Raw genomic sequence first — 21,719 nt, 5'->3', positions numbered from 1 at the left:
TGTGGGCTATACGAATTTGTCATTTGATGTTGGATACCTGACGATTTAAAAATTTGCAAAAATTGTTTACTACAATACTCAGACCCTCCATCTGTGCGGAAAATTTTGATTTTACGGTTTGTCTGGTTCTCAACATACGTTTTAAAATCTATGAACGCTTCTATAGCCTCGGATTTTTGCTTTAAGAAGTATAAAAATACTTTGTGACTATAGTCATCTATAAACGTGATGAAATATCTAGCTCCACCAATGGAATGCGTTTCCATTGGCCCTACCAGGTCAGAATGTATGATCTCTAAAAGTTCTTCTGATTTCGACTTACTATGCTGAAAGGGTTTTCTTGAATGTTTGCCTTGTGCACATACTGTGCAGTAAATGTCGATTGTTTTGTCATCAAATATTAATCCATCAACAATATGCTTCATTTGGTTCAAACTTTGAAAATTTATATGACCCAATCTGCGATGCCAAGTTTTTTTTTTTTTGGTTTGGGTTTGTTGGCCAGAGACTTTGTCCCCACACACCAGGTTTTTCCTCCTGCTTTATGGTTTGCGTTTAGTTTCTGCACGAGAATGCAGACTTTGATGGTTGGATTCCTTTTATTATAATCCTGTTGCTACACGAACGTGTAGATAGATATATTTCCATGTATTTATGATGAACATCAATGTTTGTAAAACGTATTTGCATTAATTGCAAAATGACAGGAACAATGTTGCCATATTTCATTTAGATGGTGTCTTATTTTGTTGTTTGGTGCATTAATTCGCGTATTTTTATACTCAGTTGAGCAAAGCTCACAGAGTATATTAACTTTGATTGGATAACGGTTGGTTGTACAGGTATAAAGGAATCGAGATAGATATAGAGTTCCATATATCAAAATCATCAGTATCGAAAAAAAATTCGATTGAGCCATGTCCGTCCGTCTGTCCGTTAACACGATAACTTGAGTAAATTTTGAGGTATCTTGATGAAATTTGGTATGTAGGTTCCTGGGCACTAATCTCAGATCGCTATTTAAAATGAACGATATCGGACAATAACCACACCCACTTTTTCGATATCGAAAATTTCGAAAAAGTGCGATAATTCATTACCAAATACGGATTAAGCGATGAAACTTGGTACGTGAGTTGAACTTGACGCAGAATAGAAAACTAGTACAATTTTGGACAATGGGCGTGGCACCGCCCACTTTTAAAAGGTAATTTAGAAGTTTTGCAAGCTGCAATTTGGCAGTCGTTGAAGATATCATGATGAAATTTGGCAGGAACGTTACTCTTATTACTATATGTCTGCTTAATAAAAATTAGTAAAATCGGAGAACGACCACGCCCACTTTTAAAAAAATTTTTTTTTTAAATTCAAATTATTAATTATATACCTATATGCAAAATAGAATATTATTCTAATAGTCCTTTTTTCTATTTGTGTTTGACAGTCCTGAATATGATTTCAGACTGAAATCGAAATATCGACGAAGTAAAACTAAAACAAACATTAAATATTGTTTTATTTAACTAAGGCCTATCAGCTCATTAAATTTTTTACAATAATAAGTACTTACAAGGCTATCAAAAATCAGCAATATGTTTAAATTCAAATTTTAAAAAAAAGTTAACATCTTTACAGTATATAAGTAAATTATGTCAACATTCAACTCCAGTAATGATATGTTGCAACAAAATAAAAAAATAAAAAAAAAAATTCAAAATGGGCGTGGCTCCGCCCTTTTTCATTTAATTTGTCTAGGATACTTTCAATGCCATAAGTCGAACAAAAATTTACCAATCCTTGTGAAATTTGGTAGAGGCTTAGATTCTAGGACGATAACTGTTTTCTGTGAAAAAGGGCGAAATCGGTTGAAGCCACGCCCAGTTTTTATACACAGTCGACCGTCTGTCCTTCCGCTCGGCCGTTAACACGATAACTTGAGCAAAAATCGATATATCTTTACTAAACTCAGTTCACGTACTTATCTGAACTCACTTTGTATTGGTGTAAAAAAATGGCCGAAATCCGACCACGCCCACTTTATCGAAAATTACGAAAAATAAAAAAAATGCCATAATCATATACCAAATACGAAAAAAGGGATGAAACATGGTAATTGTATTGGTCTATTGACGCAAAATATAACTTTAGAAAAAACTTGGTAAAATGGGTGTGACACCTACCATATTTAGTAGAAGAAAATGAAAAAGTTTTGTAGGGCGAAATCAAAAGCCTTTGGAATCTTGGAAGGAATACTGTTCGTGGTATTACATATATAAATAAATTAGCGGTACCCGACAGATGATGTTCTGGATCACCCTGGTCCACATTTTGGTCGATATTTCGAAAACGCCTTCACCTATAGAACTAAGGCCCACTCCTTTTTAAAATACTCATTAACACCTTTCATTTGATACCCATATCGTACAAAAAAATTCTAGAGTCACCCCTGGCCCACCTTTATGGCGATATCTCGGAAAGGCGTCCACCTTTAGAACTAAGGCCCACGCCCTTTTAAAATACTCATTAACACCTTTCATTTGATACCCATATTGTACAAACGCATTCTAGAGTCACCCCTGGTCCACCTTTATGTCGATATCTCGGAAAGGCATCCACCTATAGAACTAAGGCCCACGCCCTTTTAAAATACTCATTAACACCTTTCATTTGATACCCATATTGTACAAACGCATTCTAGAGTCACCCCTGGTCCACCTTTATGGCGATATCTCGGAAAGGCGTCCACCTATAGAACTAAGGCCCACGCCCTTTTAAAATACTCATTAACACCTTTCATTTGATACCCATATTGTACAAACGCATTCTAGAGTCACCCCTGGTCCACGTTTATGGCGATATCCTGAAAAGGCATCCACCTATAGAACTAAGGCCCACGCCCTTTTAAAATACTCATTAACACCTTTCATTTGATACCCATATCGTACAAAAAAATTCTAGAGTCACCCCTGGCCCACCTTTATGGCGATATCTCGAAAAGGCGTCCACCTATAGAACTAAGGCCCACGCCCTTTTAAAATACTCATTAACACCTTTCATTTGATACCCATATTGTACAAACGCATTCTAGAGTCACCCCTGGTCCACGTTTATGGCGATATCCCGAAAAGGCATCAACCTATAGAACTAAGGCCCACGCCCTTTTAAAATATTCATTAACACCTTTCATTTGATACCCATATTGTACAAACGCATTCTAGAGTCACCCCTGGTCCACGTTTATACCGATATCCCGAAAAGGCATCCACCTATAGAACTAAGGCCCACTCCCTTTTAAAATACTCATTAACACCTTTCATTTGATACCCATATCGTACAAAAAAATTCTAGAGTCACCCCTGGCCCACCTTTATGGCGATATCTCGAAAAGGCGTCCACCTATAGAACTAAGGCCCACGCCCTTTTAAAATACTCATTAACACCTTTCATTTGATACCCATATCGTACAAACAAATTCTAGTCACCCCTGGTCCACCTTTATGGCGATATCTCGAAAAGGCGTCCACCTATAGAACGAAGGCCCACGCCCTTTTAAAATACTCATTAACACCTTTCATTTGATACCCATATTGTACAAACGCATTCTAGAGTCACCCCTGGTCCACGTTTATGGCGATATCCCGAAAATGCGTCCACCCATAGAACTAAGGCCCACGCCCTTTTAAAATACTCATTAACACCTTTCATTTGATACCCATATTGTACAAACGCATTCTAGAGTCACCCCTGGTCCACGTTTATGGCGATATCTCGAAACCTATAGAACTTAGGCCCACTCCCTTTTAAAATTATCATTAACACATTTCATTTGATACCCATATCGTACAAATAAATTGTAGTCAGGCCTGGTCCACCTTTATGGCGATATCCCTAAATGGCGTCCATCTATAGAACTATGGCCCACTTCCTCTTAAAATACTCTTTAATACCTTCCATTTGATACAAATGTCATACAAACACATTCCAGGGTTACCCTAGGTTCTTTTTACAACATGGTGATTTTCCCTTACTTTGTCTCCACAGCTCTCAACTGAGTATGTAATGTTCGGTTACACCCGAACTTAGCCTTCCTTACTTGTTATTTTTATTTATTTTTTTTTTCAATTATGTTTTTGGGAGATTAGGATGAGTATATAAAATGTGGTGGACGGTACTAGCATCTTTGGTACACCAACGGTTTGCAGGTGATATGAGTGTTTGATAATAGTACATATGTTTTTTCTGTTTTGCTTCTCAATTTTTAAACATTTTATTTCAAAAAGTTACTTTTGCTTTGGTGAAAAAGTCTGCAAGCTGAGTGATCTTATTTGGATCAAACCCTTGGAAAACTTGTTCAAAGCTGGTACACTCTGTAAAAATATTTAGACCTGTGCGAGCGTATTCTAAAAGCCTACACTCAAAGGTTTTGTGGATATAGTTGTTGATGTGTCCACATGTAAATACGTTAGAATGTGTTATGCTGATTTTATGTAAGTAAGCACCGTCATACGTGCTTCCAACGAGAACTCTGTTTAGAGTTTTTATTTGTTTAGGCGTTAAATTGCAATTGCGAAACCATGTTTTGTTTGGTCTGTTAGGAAAAAGCGTGGAGAAAAGGATTTGTTTGTGTCTGGCGTAATTTATGGTTCCTTCGTACCATGTGTCCATTATTTGATTTTTTATGATTCTGAGGGCTTCTTCTTTAGATAGATTTGACTAGTTTTATGTTATCACAGTTTAGTGCGTTTTTTGCGAGTGTGTCTGCCTGTTCATTCCCTATAATGCCTTTATGACTGGGCGTCCAGATTATGTCTACTTTGTCAAACTTCTCCTGTATAAGTTCATGTATTTTCAAGATGTAACAGTTTTGTGTGCGAACTTTGCATAGGAGTTGGCACGCCCCTAGGCTGTCTGTGAAGATTGCGATGTTCCTGTATTGTTTGTCTCTAGCCTGTTTTAGTGCCATATATATCGCTACAATTTCTCCAAAGCATGAAGAGGATTTAAGATTGAGTTTGAAGGATGATTCAACTTTGTCAGTATGGTTATATATTCCACAGCCTGTGGCTGTGGTGCCAACAGATGCATCTGTGAAAAATATGTTGTAGTTGTACGTTACGTAATGGTTTAGAATGCTGGCATATATAGATTTTATTGTGCTTGAGGGCAGGTTAGACTTTTTATCGGGTAGTGTTGATGTTGTTACTCTGGGGTTGGGAGAGAGTACAGACGTGTCTACCATTTCAAGTCTGTCGAAAATTTCTTTGTATTCGTGGTATGTTTGGCTATAGCTAGATTTAACATTAGGCTGATTCGCTAGAAGTTGCATGAAGTTGGGGTCTCGAGAGACAATGTTTATTATTTTTTTAGCCGTGAGCCATTTTCCTCTTTCAGTAGGTGGGAGTTCGTTTGAAATTGCATATATAAGTGGCACAGGGGTTGCGGGGGTTAGGCCTAATCCTCTCCGAAGGAAGCTGTTTTGGTACGTTTGAATTTTTGTTTGTTGTTTTGGCGCAATGGGAAGTGGACGTAGTTTAGTGCTACTTGAGGGTGCAGCCCGGACTTGATGGACGTTATTGATTTAAAGAGGTTTGAGTTTTTCCTGGATTGCTTTATTACATCATCAGTGCTTTATTACATCATAGTGCTCACTAACAGCTAGGGATGCACTTATGCTTCGTCCTAGAAATTTAATTACTCGTACCTGTTGAAGGGATCTATTTTGATATGTGATGTCAAAGATGGATTTGGAACTTTGGCTTAAGGCCATGACATTAGTTATGTCCGGGTTGAACGATAACTTTAGTTGTTGACAACAGCTTGCAAACTCATTGAGTTTAGCTTGCAGGTTATTTGAAGCTTGTTCAAGGTTGTGGCGGAACGACATTATAATGAAATCGTCAGCGAACTGGAACAGTTTGGTGTTGGAGTCTTCTATGGTGTGTTGGTTTTTGATATATATATTGAAAAGACACGGGTACAGACAGCTTCCCTGTGGAAGTCCTTCGTAAGTTGTGATTTTTTCTTTTCCTAACTGAAGATTCCTAGAGGCCAGAAAATTTGTGATCCAACAGATATATTGATCGTGGATGTTGGTTTGTTCCAGAATGGTTTTGAGTTGTTTTATGCTGACGCAGTTGTACGCGTTGCTGATGTCGGTTGAGCATATGAGGACTTTAAGACCTCTTGAGTATTGCAGCTTCGTGCAAGAGGTAATTAATACAGACAGTTGCAGATTTGTTTTTCCGATAGGCAAAGGAGTGCTTAGGGAGTATTTGATCTTCTTCTAGAAGGTTGGAAATTCTGTCTTTAATGCATAAATTTATGCATTTGATAAAGACGGGTATGAGGGCTATGGGCCTGAAGTTGTTCAGATCACTTAGATCCTTTCTTTTCTTAGGGATCGCGACTATCTTGGTGGTACGCCACTTTTCAGGGATGTTGTTTGTTAGGAAAACGTTGTTAAGTACTGTTCTGATGTTGTTGTTGGATCCAGTAAGGCTCTCAACGTGGCATATGTTATCCCGTCAACTCCACCGGCTGATTTCTTTTTCTTTTTCAGCAGAATGGATTTTAGTTCATCAAAGCTGATTGCAAGCGAATTTTCTGGGATTGTTTCCCTGTTTATTGGCATTGTTTCGGAGATGGGTACTTGGTCCTTTAGGATTTGTAGGTAATCCTTGTCATTGTCTGGGGACCATTCAAATTTTTCGAGTTTTTGAAATCCCCTCTTAATGACGGTAAAAGGCATAAAATAGGAACAATTTCCGCGGCTGTACTTTCATTCAAATTCAAATTGTCTTTTCCCGGTGCGCCTTCGTTTTGGAAAACGAGGACGCCGCTTCGAGTTTGCTTTTTCTTGAGTTAAGATTTAACATAATGGAAATGGAGCCAAATAAATGATGACCTAGTCGACCAGCTAAGCACAGTTTGGGTTGGGCCAAATATTTACCTCACCTGAGGTTGGTTTACACGAAATTTTGATGCACTTAATTCTTCAATGTGGCGATGCAAATTTGTTTTTTTTTTTAGCTTACTTTAAATTACTTTTTTCCTTTGTGCTATTTTAGTCATTGCCAAAGGGCCTTAAATATTTTGGTTTTTTAAGCTTGTTAGCGCGCAACAAACCAGTACACCCTTGAGTACCTAAAGTTACAAATTTATTCTACTTCAAAATGCAACCTTGTGTCTGTATGTCAAGTAAATCGCCTACACGAGTTCAACTGACGTTAAGGCATTGCATTGGATCCTTTGCATTTTCTTTTTCTTTTCGTTGGCGGCGTTGAACAAGGAGGACGAGCAGCACAAGTATTTTAGCGATCACGATCACGATCACGACCACGACCATGCTTATAATTAGATTTACAATCATATAATTGCAATATAAGTTAATCATTTCCTTTGTACAGAATTACACCTGAATTAAATGAATTTTACAAGGTAACACAGCTTAAAATACGTGTTATTTCTCCACCCGCCAACATTCTAAAATACTTGTGGAAAACGACAAACGAAAGCACGTTGTGGAAAATATATTGTTTCTACGCATCCGCCATTTGCTAACACGCCATGAATGACTTGCAAAATTCCGAAGTTTCCCTTGTTAGTGATGCACCTCCGCTTATTGGTGCATGCAGCAGTAATCCACAATCACATGTTTCGGCGGGTAATTTATCAATTGGAACACCTGCTACCACAATGCCAGGGAGTGTGTCCGGAATATTTTCCACGAATAGTGCTTACCAAATGTCACCATATACATCGCTACATGCCGGGCTCGGAGGCCTGGGTGTACCCATAAGTCAACAGCCATGTTATACTAGCACACATATGATGCATAACCAATATCTTTATAATGGTGTACCCTCTTATATTGGTAAACCTCAGCTAAACTCAACGTTTGCTCACCCATCTGGATGCGTGTACGGTCAGAGCCGTCACGGACCGAATAGTACCATTTTCACATCCATTCAAAGGGGTAACGACCAGCATGCATCGCAATTGCCATTCGATACACCACAGGCTAACGTGGGCACTGCATATATAGGAACATATGGCGCTGCCGCACCATACCAACCCGTCTCACCAGTGCACGGCTGTTCCGGGCAACCACATGGAGGTTTAGCGCCCGTCAGCGACAGCACGTGGGGTGGTCTATACACGCAGCCTCGGTACAATCTGGACGTAAGCCTGACATCATCGCAAGCGGCAGCACGACACGTGCTTAGTAAAGATCTGCCACTCTTCTCTGGAAAAGCAGAGGAGTGGCCGCTCTTCATCACGAACTACGAGCAATCAACTGAACGTTGTGGGTTCACTGAACAGGAAAATCTAATTCGACTTCAAAAGTCACTACGCGGGGCGGCTCTAGAAGCTGTGAGAGGGAAACTAATGATGCCCTCCACCGTTCACCTTGCCATTGCTACATTGCGCATGTTTTTCGGGCGACCCGATGTAATCCACGATACACTTCAGCGCAAGTTGAGACAAATGCCAACAGTAAAAACTGATCGGTTGCACACCCTAATCGATCTCGCTCTGGCCGTTCAAAATTATAGGGCAACGATGCAGGCGTTGGGTCTTAGCGACTATCTTAATGATCCAATGTTGATAAATGAGTTGCTGGCCAAACTTCCAGGGGATATGAAACTAGATTGGGGTCGCCGTCGAATGACCACGGCTCGCGTCGACATTATAGCATTTGATGATTGGCTTTTCGGCCTAGCATCGTGCGCCAGCCAAGTGACACCACTTAGCTCTCCCACTTATACGACTGGGGAAGAAAAAGCGGGACGAAGGGGCAACAAGGAAAGAGTCCTCATTCACGACAGTAATTCCAAAGGGCATGCTAGAACAAAACCTCTCTGTCATCTGTGTGGCAACGACCATAATCTCTCCGAGTGTCAAAACTTCAAGGCAAAGAGCAGAAATGAACGTTGGCAGGTGGTGAAGGACAAAAAACTATGCATGCGTTGCTTCGAAACGCATTTGCTTCGGCGCTGTGCATCCAAGAAAGAGTGCGGAATTGACGGTTGTAGAATGGCCCACAACTCACTATTACATAGTCGATCATTTGGAGCTGACAACAGCAAGGTGAACAATAATGACGGGCCCACAGTCCTATTCCATCAGCGCAAATTCAAGAGAACAATCTTCCGCTACATTCCGGTGACTCTTTATGGACCGAAATCAACTTTAGAGACGTTTGCCCTCATCGACGAAGGAGCATCGTGCACACTGATGGATAATAGCTTGGCCGAGCACTTGGGGCTTGACGGTCCCAGCGAAGAACTTTGTTTGAGATGGACAGGCGATATCACTCAACAAGAGGCTAACTCGAAGTTTGTAGGCTGCGAAATATCTGGCAGAGGAGAACACTCAACGCGATACCGTATGCGTAACGTGCGCACCATCACTAACCTAGAACTACCGCAACAATCTCTAAACGCCGAAGAGCTGGCAGAGCACCATCACTTGAGACCACTGCCTATTGTACCATACACTAATTGCAGAGCACGTTTGTTGATAGGTTTGGATAACACAAAGCTCTCCATTCCGATAGAGGTACACGAAGTCGAGGGTGATGATCTAGTAGCTGCGCGTTGCAAGTTAGGCTGGTCGGTTTATGGCCATACAAATTCCGATCATCCATTAGAGGAAAGCTTGTTGCACGTATGCCCCTGTACGCGAGATAATCAAGTGGACAGCTTGATGAGAACATATTTTTCCATAGAATCGATAGGTACCAGTCCCACCGTCAAACCGCTCAGGTCAAAGGCAGACGAACGCGCATATACCATAATGCAGAATACAGTCAAATATAAACCATGCGAGAAGAAGTGGGAGACTGGCCTCTTATGGAGATACGACATAATTGATTTACCCGACTCCTTCCAAATGGCTTATCATCGACTTCAATGTCTTGAAAGAAAGATGGAAAAGTGCGCTGAGTTGAAATAATTCGTCATTGAGAAAATGAATCACTACATCGACAAGGGGTACGCTCGAAAGCTTTCCGCCGACGAAGTCACTAAAGGAGGTAAGTCCTGGTTCATACCAATGTTCACCGTCATGAATGTTAACAAAAATAAGAGACGAATCGTATGGGATGCGGCGGCCAAGGTGCAAAACACAAGCCTGAACGACGTATTGCTTACAGGCCCTGACCTCTTACGATCGATGGTGGGTGTTTTAATGAGGTTTCGTGAACGACCGGTGGCTATATGCGGGGACATCCGTGAAATGTTCCACCAAATACATGTAAGGAAAGAGGACCAGGTGGCGCAACAGTTTCTTTGGAGGGATGGCGATACCAGCCGGCGGCCTGATGTATTGACTATGACTGTTATGACGTTTGGAGCGTCTTGCTCCCCATCTTTAGCCAACTATATAAAAGACAAAAATGCGCAACGTTTCGAGAAAGAGCTTCCTCAAGCAGTGGCAGCAATCGTTCAAAATACATTTGTAGACGATTGGCTGCATAGCGTAGACGACGAAGATGAGATGATTCGCTTAGCTAATGATGTCCGCCACATCCACGGTGAAGGAGGGTTCGAGATGCGGAGTTGGCTGTCAAATTCTGCGCGAGTTGTGCAGGCACTCATGGGAGGATCAGAGTCTATAAACAAGTGCTTTGACGAGCCAAGTTCGGAATTCCAAAAGGTTCTCGGCATGTGGTGGCTGCCGAACAGTGACGAGTTAACCTTCAAACATAATTTCAAGCCGGATGTTTTTGACGAATCAAGCATACCAACGAAGAGGCAAATGCTCCGAGTGGTGATGACGATATTCGACCCCTTGGGTCTGCTAGGCTTTTTTGTGATCGAGGCTAAGGCAGTTCTGCAAGATGTTTGGCGGTCAGGGGTGGCCTGGGACGAGCCCGTGCATAACAAAGAACGATCGGCGTGGTGGCAGTGGGTGCGTAAGCTGAAATACATTAACGACATCCGAATTCCACGCTGCTATGTCTTGGCGAACCGTAGTGACGATAACCAGCTGCATGTTTTTGTAGACGCCGGTGTATCAGCATATGCGGCTGTAGCAATCCTGCGTTCCAACGTAATCGGCGAAGTTCAGTGCAGCCTAGTAGCATCAAAAACCAGAGTCGCCCCATTGAAGCCGCTGTCTATTCCGAGGCTTGAGCTGATGGCTGCAATTCTTGGGCTTCGGCTCGCTAAATTTATACAACAAGAGATCTCTATACATATTAGCCGTCGTATCTTCTGGTCCGATTCGAAGGACGTGTTATGCTGGATAAGGTCTGACACCAGAAAGTTCCACCAATTTGTGGCCGTACGCGTCGGCGAAATCTTAGAAGAATCACAAGTCAATGAATGGCGGTGGGTGCCATCAAAGCACAACGTCGCGGACGACGCCACTAAGTGGAATCCCAAACTCGACGTTAACAGCGCCGACAGATGGTTTACGGGACCGGAGTTTCTGAGACTCCCGGACACTTCCTGGCACACATCCGAAATACAACAATCGCAATCCACCCTGGAAACGATACAGCACATAGCAGCTGACATCTCGGTTGAAGAGGGTGCATCACCAGATCCCAAAAGATTCAGCAAATGGGAGAAACTACGTTCAGCACAGATGTGCGTTCTCCGATTTCTTCGATTGACTATAAGAGCTCCGATTAAAAACCCTATAACTCAGATGCTGCTGTACGATACGACTTGCACAAGTGCCGACCTCCTGATATTTCGTATGTGCCAGCGCGAATGTTACAGCGAAGAACTCAATCAACTGAGAACCGGCGGGGTAAGTCGTAAAAGCTCAATTTACAAACTTTCTCCATTCACAGATAAGTACGGTCTGCTGCGCGTAAAGGGACGAATCGACGAAGCAAGGGGAGTGCCATCAGATCTAAAACAACCGATAATTCTCCCGCGGCATCACAGCGTTACAAATCTCATCGGAGACTTCTACCACCGCAAATTCCATCACCATCACAACGAGATAGTGGTAAATGAGATGAGGCAGCGATTCTGCATTCCGGGATTACGTGCATTAGTGAGAGCGGTTGCAAAGGTCTGTCAACAATGTCGCAACCAACGGGCCACGCCAAATCCACCAGAAATGGGCAGACTTCCGGTAGATCGTCTTGCAGCATTTACTCACCCCTTCGCATACACAGGGGTTGACTATTTTGGACCCTTTGACGTGATGGCAGGAAGAAGGCATGAGAAACGGTGGGGCGTTATATTTCGAGCTGTTCACATTGAGCTTGCGCCATCACTCTCGACTGACTCATTTCTACTCGTTCTGAAATTGTTTATTGCCAGAAGAGGCGTTCCCAGGCGAATTCTATCCGACAACGGGACCAATTTTAGAGGCGCCAGTCGAATACTGGCGGAAGAGATCGAGAAAATATCGTCTGACGCTATTATACAAAAATATCCTGAAATCGAATGGTCCTTTATACCACCAGCAGCGCCACATATGGGCGGGGCATGGGAGCGCATGGTTCGCTCGGTGAAATCAGTCTTGATAGACATATTACCAAAAGGTGGTTTGCGCGAAGAAGTGCTGAGAGCTGCCCTAGCTGACGTTGAGAGCATCATCAATATGCGACCACTAACATATATTCCGCTTGACTTACACGAAAGCGAGGCTCTGACGCCAAATCATTTCCTTCTCGGCAATTCCAGCGGCATAAGAGAAAAGGATGACATCGACGTAGGTCTTCCTACACAGCTGAACGAAAGCTTTCGCAATGCCGGCGACTTAGCGGACCGATTTTGGAGAAGATGGCTCCGTGAATACTTACCGGGTCTAACCAGACGCGCAAAATAGTTCGATACCCCCGAAATACCAATCGCTCCAGATGACATCGTCATAATCGTAGACGAGAACACAAAGCGGAACACATGGGTAAGAGGAAGGGTACTAGATGTCATACGCAGCGCTGACGGGCAAGTCAGGAGTGCAGTGGTCAAAACCTCCAGCAGCTTGGTTACCCGCCCAGTGGTGAAACTTGCGCGCCTCGATCTGAAATCGGTGAACCCCACGCCAGAGCATGAAGTTCACGGAAGGGGGAATGTTAGCGCGCAACAAACCAGTACACCCTTGAGTACCTAAAGTTACAAATTTATTCTACTTCAAAATGCAACCTTGTGTCTGTATGTCAAGTAAATCGCCTACACGAGTTCAACTGACGTTAAGGCATTGCATTGGATCCTTTGCCTTTTCTTTTTCTTTTCGTTGGCGGCGTTGAACAAGGAGGACGAGCAGCACAAGTATTTTAGCGATCACGATCACGATCACGACCACGACCATGCTTATAATTAGATTTACAATCATATAATTGCAATATAAGTTAATCATTTCCTTTGTACAGAATTACACCTGAATTAAATGAATTTTACAAGGTAATACAGCTTAAAATACGTGTTATTTCTCCACCCGCCAACAAAGCTTGTATGCAGCTTGATCACAATTAGAAAAGAAAAAAAAATTTTTTCAATTTAAAATTTGTCTAGGCACTCTTATTACTTTTTTATTTGATCACTTTGCTTTTAGAGCGCAGACACGTCCACTCACATTTGGGGTTAGGGAAGGAATGTGCGATGTCAAGTTATTGTATTAGTTTCAAAACTTCTGCACATTAACTACGAACCAGATGTAAATGGGTATACACCATCTTTTGCTTTGCAATTAGCGTATGGAATTCCTTTATTATCGTATACAGTGCACCCATGCTTATCAAAAAAAACTTTGTTACCTGCTTCTATCATTTTGTGGACTGACAGTAAGTTGGCTGACAAGTCTGGTATATGCAACACATTATTTACGTCAATTTCTTTTGTATTTATTCTTCGGCGATTTGTTGTATTAAGGGCAGAGTACAAAATTTATTTCAATGACATTACAAGATAGAGATGAGCATGTGACAGCGTTGTGCAAACCTATCTCTAGCAGATATTGACGAGTGACAGTGTTGCGTAAACTAAACTAACTTCAACACAATTGCCTACAGCTGAAATGCCTGCTGATCTATTCACAAAAGCTTATATAAAATTAAACATTACCTATTTTTAAGTAAGCGGTAGTTTAGCAAATCGAAACATTATAAATATATATAAGGTGTTTTTTTTAAGCGAGCTGAAAAAAACGCTTCAACCAGCTAAACAGTTTCATTCTGCCAAAACCATAAATATGGTGGAAGTTTATCAGCTAATTGTTACTTTTTTTTAGCTGCTATGACATTTCTATACTACATGATTCAAGTTACTACTAAATTTTCCAATACATGAATGGATTCTTGTTTTCATTGTTAAAACGATTTTTGGCCAACATTTCTATGGTGAAAAGAAGTTTGGCCACCCAAAAATGTTTTTATTTGCTCTTGCATACTTGTACAACGAAATTGTTATAACGATATTTTTACACGCATCAAAGTCATTCTCAGTTAGTATGCGAAATTACTATTCCATATAAAAAAATTTCGAGTGTGTGAAATTCAATTGAAGCCCGAATAAAATACATACGTTTTCGCAAGTGTAATAGAAACTTGTTTTTTATTGGAGAGTTAATTAATGAAATTAACAGACAATAATAATTTCAAGCTGAGACACTCTGGGCAAATAGATCTTCGAAAACCCAGCGACAACGTTCGACCATTAGCTTCGGCGACAGAGCCACAAAATCCAACTTTGGAGTTTAAAGAGTTTATTATAAAAAGAATCAGTAAATTCCAAATTTTGCACCATTTGGAGATGAATAATAGAGGGTAGTAGTGCAGTTTACGGTACCCAGCGAAATTTGGGCCAAAATTTTCAAGTGAGGTGTCAAAAGACGCGTATTCATATCTAGATCAAGAATCCGAAAGCGGAAGTTAACTTTTTTTACCCGTTCAAAAGATATTAACGAAAAACCGAAAAGAGACCCGCGGGTCCCTCTGAAACCGGGGGTGGGATCCATAGTATTTTTGCGTAGACCACCTTTCTGCGTTGGCGACCTTCGGCCGCGCTTATAAAAAATAACCCTGGGCTACGCCATGCCAAGTCCGGGTGTGTGGTATAACCGTGGCTACCGCCACTGTGATGCACAATTTTTTTTGTGGGTACGAACACAACAACAACCACATTAAAATCGCCAACTTCAACTGCGAATATCTCCGGACATATATAAAAATTTTCTTTTCCGCCTTCGGATTATTGTTCTCGAGATTAATACGCGTCTTTTGATACCTCAATCGAAAATCTTGGCCCAACTTTAGGGTGGGTACCGTAAACTGCACTACTAACTAATAGAGAAATTTTCTAACTCAATAACATCTAAAAAATGTATTGTATTGGTAATGTAACAGGATTCGCCACGGCTAGGTGAGGTTGACAATTGGGTTTGGAGAAGCTATACATTGAGCTGGCAACCTGAAAGGGTTGCGCTACACAACCCCTTGAATCTATTTGGTATTTTAGTCGCCTCTTACGACAGGCATACCTACCGCGGGTATATTCTAACCCCCTAACCCGCTGGGGTATGGTGTTCTAATGCCCAGCAGTTTACTACATGATTCAAGTTACTACTAAATTTTCCAATACATGAGTGGATTCTTGTTTTCATTGTTAAAACGATTTTGGCCAATATTTCTATGGTGAAAAGAAGTTTGGCCACCCAAAAATGTTTTTATTTGCTCTTGCATACTTGTACAACGAAATTGATATAACGATATTTTTACACGCATCAAAGTCATCCGCAGTTAGTATGCGAAATTACTATTCCATATAACAAAACAAAAAACAAAAAATGTGTGTGCCTGAAATTCAGTTGAAACCCAAATACTCTAACAAAACTTTTTACTGGAAAGTTAATTAATGAAATTAACGGACGATAATATTATTTGTAACCTGAAATACTTCGGGCAAAATACAATGTGTAAAGAAAAAATTAAAAATGAAAAAAGTTGTTCACAGTTCGTAGCTTATATTTGCTATTGCAACGTTTCCAATATCATATGCACAAAACTCTGAACTGCCTTAATTAAAATATGTGAAATATCGAGAGATTCATTGTTTATAATAGTGAGCACAATGTATTTTAATTTCCTTAATACAATATATTCTTGTAAGGTATAAGTTTATGCCTAAAACGGCCTCAGAGCACAAACGATCATGTTAGTTAGTAAGGAGTCGGAGCGAACAATTCACAACTTCCGCAACCCAAATGTCAACATCACCTACGCGAGGGGTATTTTGTTACATATATGAATGTATCATCATATACATATTTAGCAGGAAATGTTTATCGCTAAAAAACAAAAACCACAACAACAGCGAGTACTCTCTTGTACTCTCTAGCAAACACGACAGCTCCGAGCTAGGCATTTGGCATACCTAGATCTCAACATCGATCATTTGAAAAATTTATATTTTATTCATTATTACTAGACTTCTCGGTTAAATGAGAAATGATTATAGATTCGAGTACACATATAGATCAGTATTGAATCGTGGAAACCTTAGGTGTCTATTTTTTTAGTTAACTTCCTTCAAAGCTATATGTGGCATATTTAATTTAAGTTTTTATAAGTAAACATTTAACTTACTTGCTTTCTAGTCCACCCTTTTTGAGAGCTTGTACCAGATATGCCATACCCTTCTCCAACTTAAAAGCGACAAAAACTTCGATAAGAAAGTCTAAAGCAATGCCATCTTTAATCAAATGCTCGTTGTTTAGTACCAACAACACATTCGGGGGTATAGAACCATTAACTGCAAATATGCAAAAAAATTTAATTTATAAAATAAGTATTTGCGTTACTTTATATGCATCTGGACTTTTCAATACTCATATTTATGACTTTTCATACAAGCTCACGAGTTCTACATAGTTAATAAACTTCAAGAGCAATGTAAAAGTTTTATAAACCAGAAAATGTAAATAATAAATTAAAATCATTGTTTAGTAAATAAAAATGTTTTTGGGTTTGTATCTTTTGCATTTGGTTAATATTCAAAAGTCAGTACACCAAAAATATTTACTATTCCAACTAGTAAATAGTTCCCACATTGGATAAAAACTGCTCGAACCAAATTTGGATAGTTGGTGAAATAAACCCACAAAAAGGCTCAAAAAACCCAGATCCTTACTTAGCCAAAAAAAATAAAAAATTATAATCTTTCGAATGCTATGTTGCAACACTTACCTAACCAGAGCGCTGTCATACGCGCAAGTTTGGTACGTTCACTTGGTGTAAAACCTTTGATGAAGACAAGTACCTTCTTCATTTCCTCTTCAAACATCTTCTCCAAGTACTTATATCGACGCATAAGCTTGACGAATACCTGAAATGAAAAAAACATGATGATTGGATTAAATATATGTTGTTAAGAATTTATTTCGCTGGTTTGTGTGAATAAATTCATTATTAGGATGTTTTTGTTTTTTAAACAAAAAAGAAGTTGCTCTTCTAACAAAGTTATGAACAACAAAATTTTTCGATGCTTATTCACGATACTATTCAAACAAAATAGCGACATGATAGTTTTGTCGCAACAAATGAAATCTCCGATTAGCAGGTTGATGAAACGAATCAAAGACAAGTAAGTATGTTACGTTTATTATTGCATACGATTGACACCATCTGCCGCAACATGGTCCAATTGAATTGCCCGTCAGCAGATGGCTCTAATATGTATGCTAGTTGAGTACATTTTTAACTTTTATTTTGATAACTGTGATCTATTTGAAACAATTTAATGAGACAAATATTCTTGTCGCAACATATGAAATCTCCGATTAGCAGGTTGATGAAACGAATCAAAGACAAGTAATTATGTTACGTTTATTATTGCATACGATGGACACCATCTGCCGCAACATTGTGCAATTGAATTGCGCGTCAGCAGATGGCTCTAATATGTATGCTAGTTGAGTACATTTTTAACTTTTATTTTGACAATTGTGATCTATTTGAAACAATTCAATGAGACAAATATTCTTGTCGCAAGCTAAGAGATCTTTAGTTCGGTTGAAGAACCACTCAGAAGATTTTGATCTATTTAAATGCATACTAATATGAATATGTGTTATAAAACTCTTTTCAATACCTGCTCATGGCTGCGCATCGTCTCAATGTCTTCGTTTGCTTCGAATATACAGTAACTTGTGCGTGGCTTCTCGCCATCCTGTGAGATTGATCCTCCAGGAACTGTAAACATAAAAATTGATTTATTTATTGAAATATATAAATTATTTTATATATACATATGTATATATGTAGTTGTTTGACGCACCTAAGAGACCACCAGCAATTAATATATCAAAAAGTACTTCGCCGTAGCGACGATAATCGAGTTTGTTACCTGCGCTGTCTAGAAATTTTGAGATTTGTTCCAAGTCACCTTCAGTTTTTTCGAGACCAGCAATGACCGCATCACGGAATCCCGTTGGGTCATATTTCTCTCTTTCATCTATTTAACAAACACATATAAATTAATACAAATATTATGCAGAGCGTTGGCCGGCACAAAAAAACTACCTCTTTTTCTGGTCTTGATGCGCTGACCTGATAGTACTGGTCTTTCAATTTTTTGACTCATACAATAAATTGCTGCAAATAAAAAAAATAAAAATTATTAGAAATTGATTTAACCTTTTTGGTGCCATTGATGTAATCAAGTAAACTACATTTTCTCTTAACTATTTCATTCATACTCTTAATAAATTTAATATTAGCGTAGATACTCCAGTAATCGGAAAACCCTCCGTAACCGGGCACTTTTCATTTTAACCGTTTCCTATAAGCGAACCGTTGACTAATTTTAAAAGATTCAAACGAAATAGCTCCTAATTTATAACGGTTCGGTCAATTGCGATTTGCTTTAATTTAAAAAGAAAGATTGTTGTTTCACTTATAGTTTGCGTGTGTGATGTGATGTGTGTATGAAATGTAGTTCAAATGAGTGTTATTCCAAAAATGGTAGATAAAAAAGCGGTAGATCGCAACGGCAACAAGTAATCGAGATAAGCATATGTAATTCCATAATAGGGTATCGGCGCGGCGGCGTTCGGCGCTTTACTATATTTTCTACTAATTTAAGACTGTCTAGGCCATTTATTGTTCATGTCGAAAATTGGTCCGATATGGTCGAAAGGTGTATCAATGGATGCGCATAACTGCCAGTTATAAGAATCCAATTGCGAAATTTAACTCTTTCCACTCATTTAAAAGTTACGATAGAAGCTCTTATCTAAGTATTTGGGGATTCAAGGGTTTGATAAGCGCAATACAAAGCTTTATAGCTAAAGCTTCCGCAACCCAATTGTTAACCTCACCTACGCGAGGGGAATCCTACTAAAAATATGATGTATTAGCAGGCGAGGTCCTGGCGACCATAAGTCTGCCATGGAACTAGGAGGTGGAGCGGAGTAACGGCCTAGAAGGTTTAATGTTGTTGTTGTTGTTGTTGTAGCGATAAGGACTATCCCCGAATGCCTTGGGGAGTGTTATCGATGTTGATGGTCCTTTGTCGGCTGCAGATCTGGTACGTTCCGGTAACAAGCACCATTAAGGCACCAGCCCGACCATCTCGGGAACGATTTAGTATGACCACATGAAACCTTCAAAGCCATCCCGCCCTACCACTCCCCAAGGCCTTCAGGGAGTGTCCTTAACGCTATAACAACAACAACCTCCTAGATCCATGAGGAACTTGGAGTCGCCAGAGCCCCGGCCGTTAAAGTAACAGGATTCGCTACGGGTACGTGAGGTTGACAATTGGGTTGGAGAACCTACATTTTGCGCTAGCAACACTTTGAAAGGGTGTTGCGCTTCACAACCCCTTGAATAAATTTGGTATTTAGTTTTTTGTTTTATCTAATGGAGTTTTCTTTTCTGGAAAAAGTGTTACACTGGTGTTACCCTCACTTTTGAATTGGGTTACTTGGCGCTCTGCTAGGATTGTAGGTAAGTGATGTTTTTCTTATTCAGATGAAAATACTACGTGAAATGAACACACATACTTCTGAGAACCGAGAACAATTGACAGGGGAACATATTTAGAACAGAAAACGCCATAAGTAAAAACTGTCCGGTTGCTGACTTTTGTTACAATATTACATGCAAAATTAATCAGCAGTCATTTGTAAATTACCGTTTTTTATACTCAGCGTGCTTTGCACATAGAGTATATTAACTTTGATTGGATAACGGTTGGTTGTACAGGTATAAAGGAATGGAGATAGATATAGACTTTCAATATCAAAATCATCAGTATCGAAAAAAATTTGATTGAGCCATGTCAAAAAATAGTTTTGAATGAATGATATTTCACTTACCAAGTTTTACTGTAAGAGGAAATGGGGAGACATTTTTCTTTTAAACGGGCGGTGCCAGGTGTTATGTAGGAAAGTAATTTATCTGAAATGTACAATTGAAGCTCACGTTGAGTATATAATGTTTGGTTACACCCGAACTTAGACACCTTTACTTGTTATATATATAATGGAATGTAACCAAGAAGTTAATATTAAAGCCCTGTTTTTCAGTGCGAGTTTAAACTCCAGTTAAAGTTGACTGAAGTTTAACCCTGCCACTTCGGCCGCTTAGGCTGAGATGGGCAGCAAAATTTTATGTTATCCCTGCAAAAATCGTTGGACCATGTGGTCCACTGGAGTACTTACCATTATACTCCACTGTAATGTAGCAATGGACCAACTCATGTTTCTACACGAACATATTGTAAGCCGATCATTGCTCGTTTTTAACGATCACTACCCTGCACAAATCGTTGGATCATGTGGTCCACTGGAGTACTTACCATAATACTCCACTGTAATGCAGCAATGGACCAAATTATGTTTCTACACGAACATATTGTTAGCCTATCATTGCTCGTTTTTAACGATTGTAATCGCTACACGATGTTTATTGGACTGCAGGTACTCCATGGATTACTCTGATGTAATGCGGAGCTGGAGTATATAGTCCCGTCCTAGGACATCGCAATGTTAATTGGACCATATTTTTTGTATGGATTGTGGGTAATTTTGGAGCACTCGGTTGGTCCATAGCGAGTACTCTATACATGCATGCATGGAGTACTCGCGATTTTTGCAGGGATCGAACAGTGGCAAGTTTAAACTCTAGTCAACTTTAACGGGAGTTTAAACTCAAACTCGCACTGAAAAACCAAGCCTTTATATGAGCAATGCTGTTTTTTTTTCGCAGCAGCTACACATGCGGCGAGAAAACCTGTTTCCACTTCACCCCACTTCAGTTTGGTTAAGTTAGCTTAGCTATAGTTATAGCTATAATCGGAATAGCTAAGCGTCAAGGTGAAAGTAATCAAACTTTATTCACAAGAACAAAAATACATACTTTCACAAGATTTTAACAAGTATTTTTACCAACTGTGATTTTTACACCAACCCAAAATGATACTGCAGTTAGTTAGAAATGCAAGTTAACCTCACTAAGCTGCTTTAGCGATATGACTATGATGTTGTTGTGAGTTATTTGTCACCATTCTCATTTCAATTTATTAATCTTTGTACCGAATTCGCAATCTGAGTGTTGAATAAAATTTATAAAATGATAAAACGAAAACAATATGTGCAAAGACAAACGAGGTCAACGTTTCCACACAAAAGCGACAATTAATAGCATAGGAATGTGCCTCCATACTTATATATTAGGGTACCACTAAAAAAGTGGAGTTTTTACCCATCGAAATTATACAGGCTAGATCCGCTCTTTATAAATTTTAATC

At 39.7% G+C, this 21,719-nt stretch overlaps 1 protein-coding gene across 1 annotated transcript in view; it reads right to left on the bottom strand.

Moving 5' to 3' along the window:
* Positions 1 to 21,719, bottom strand: part of kra (basic leucine zipper and W2 domain-containing protein kra) — a 78,094-nt gene that overhangs the window by 43,400 nt on the left and 12,975 nt on the right. The window contains exons 2-6 of the mRNA XM_067779458.1: positions 18,488 to 18,559; positions 18,243 to 18,419; positions 18,057 to 18,157; positions 17,153 to 17,291; positions 16,553 to 16,718 (exon numbers count right to left, since the gene is read on the bottom strand). Coding sequence (XP_067635559.1) covers positions 16,553 to 16,718; positions 17,153 to 17,291; positions 18,057 to 18,157; positions 18,243 to 18,419; positions 18,488 to 18,548 — 644 coding nt within the window. The 5' untranslated portion in view covers positions 18,549 to 18,559. The remainder of the gene's footprint in view (positions 1 to 16,552; positions 16,719 to 17,152; positions 17,292 to 18,056; positions 18,158 to 18,242; positions 18,420 to 18,487; positions 18,560 to 21,719) is intronic.

This window comes from Eurosta solidaginis, chromosome 1, assembly GCF_040869045.1.
Source record: "Eurosta solidaginis isolate ZX-2024a chromosome 1, ASM4086904v1, whole genome shotgun sequence".
Lineage (NCBI taxonomy): Eukaryota > Metazoa > Arthropoda > Insecta > Diptera > Tephritidae > Eurosta > Eurosta solidaginis.
The sequence above is the reverse complement of the archived record's forward strand: the minus strand, read 5'-3'. Positions and strand labels throughout refer to the sequence as shown.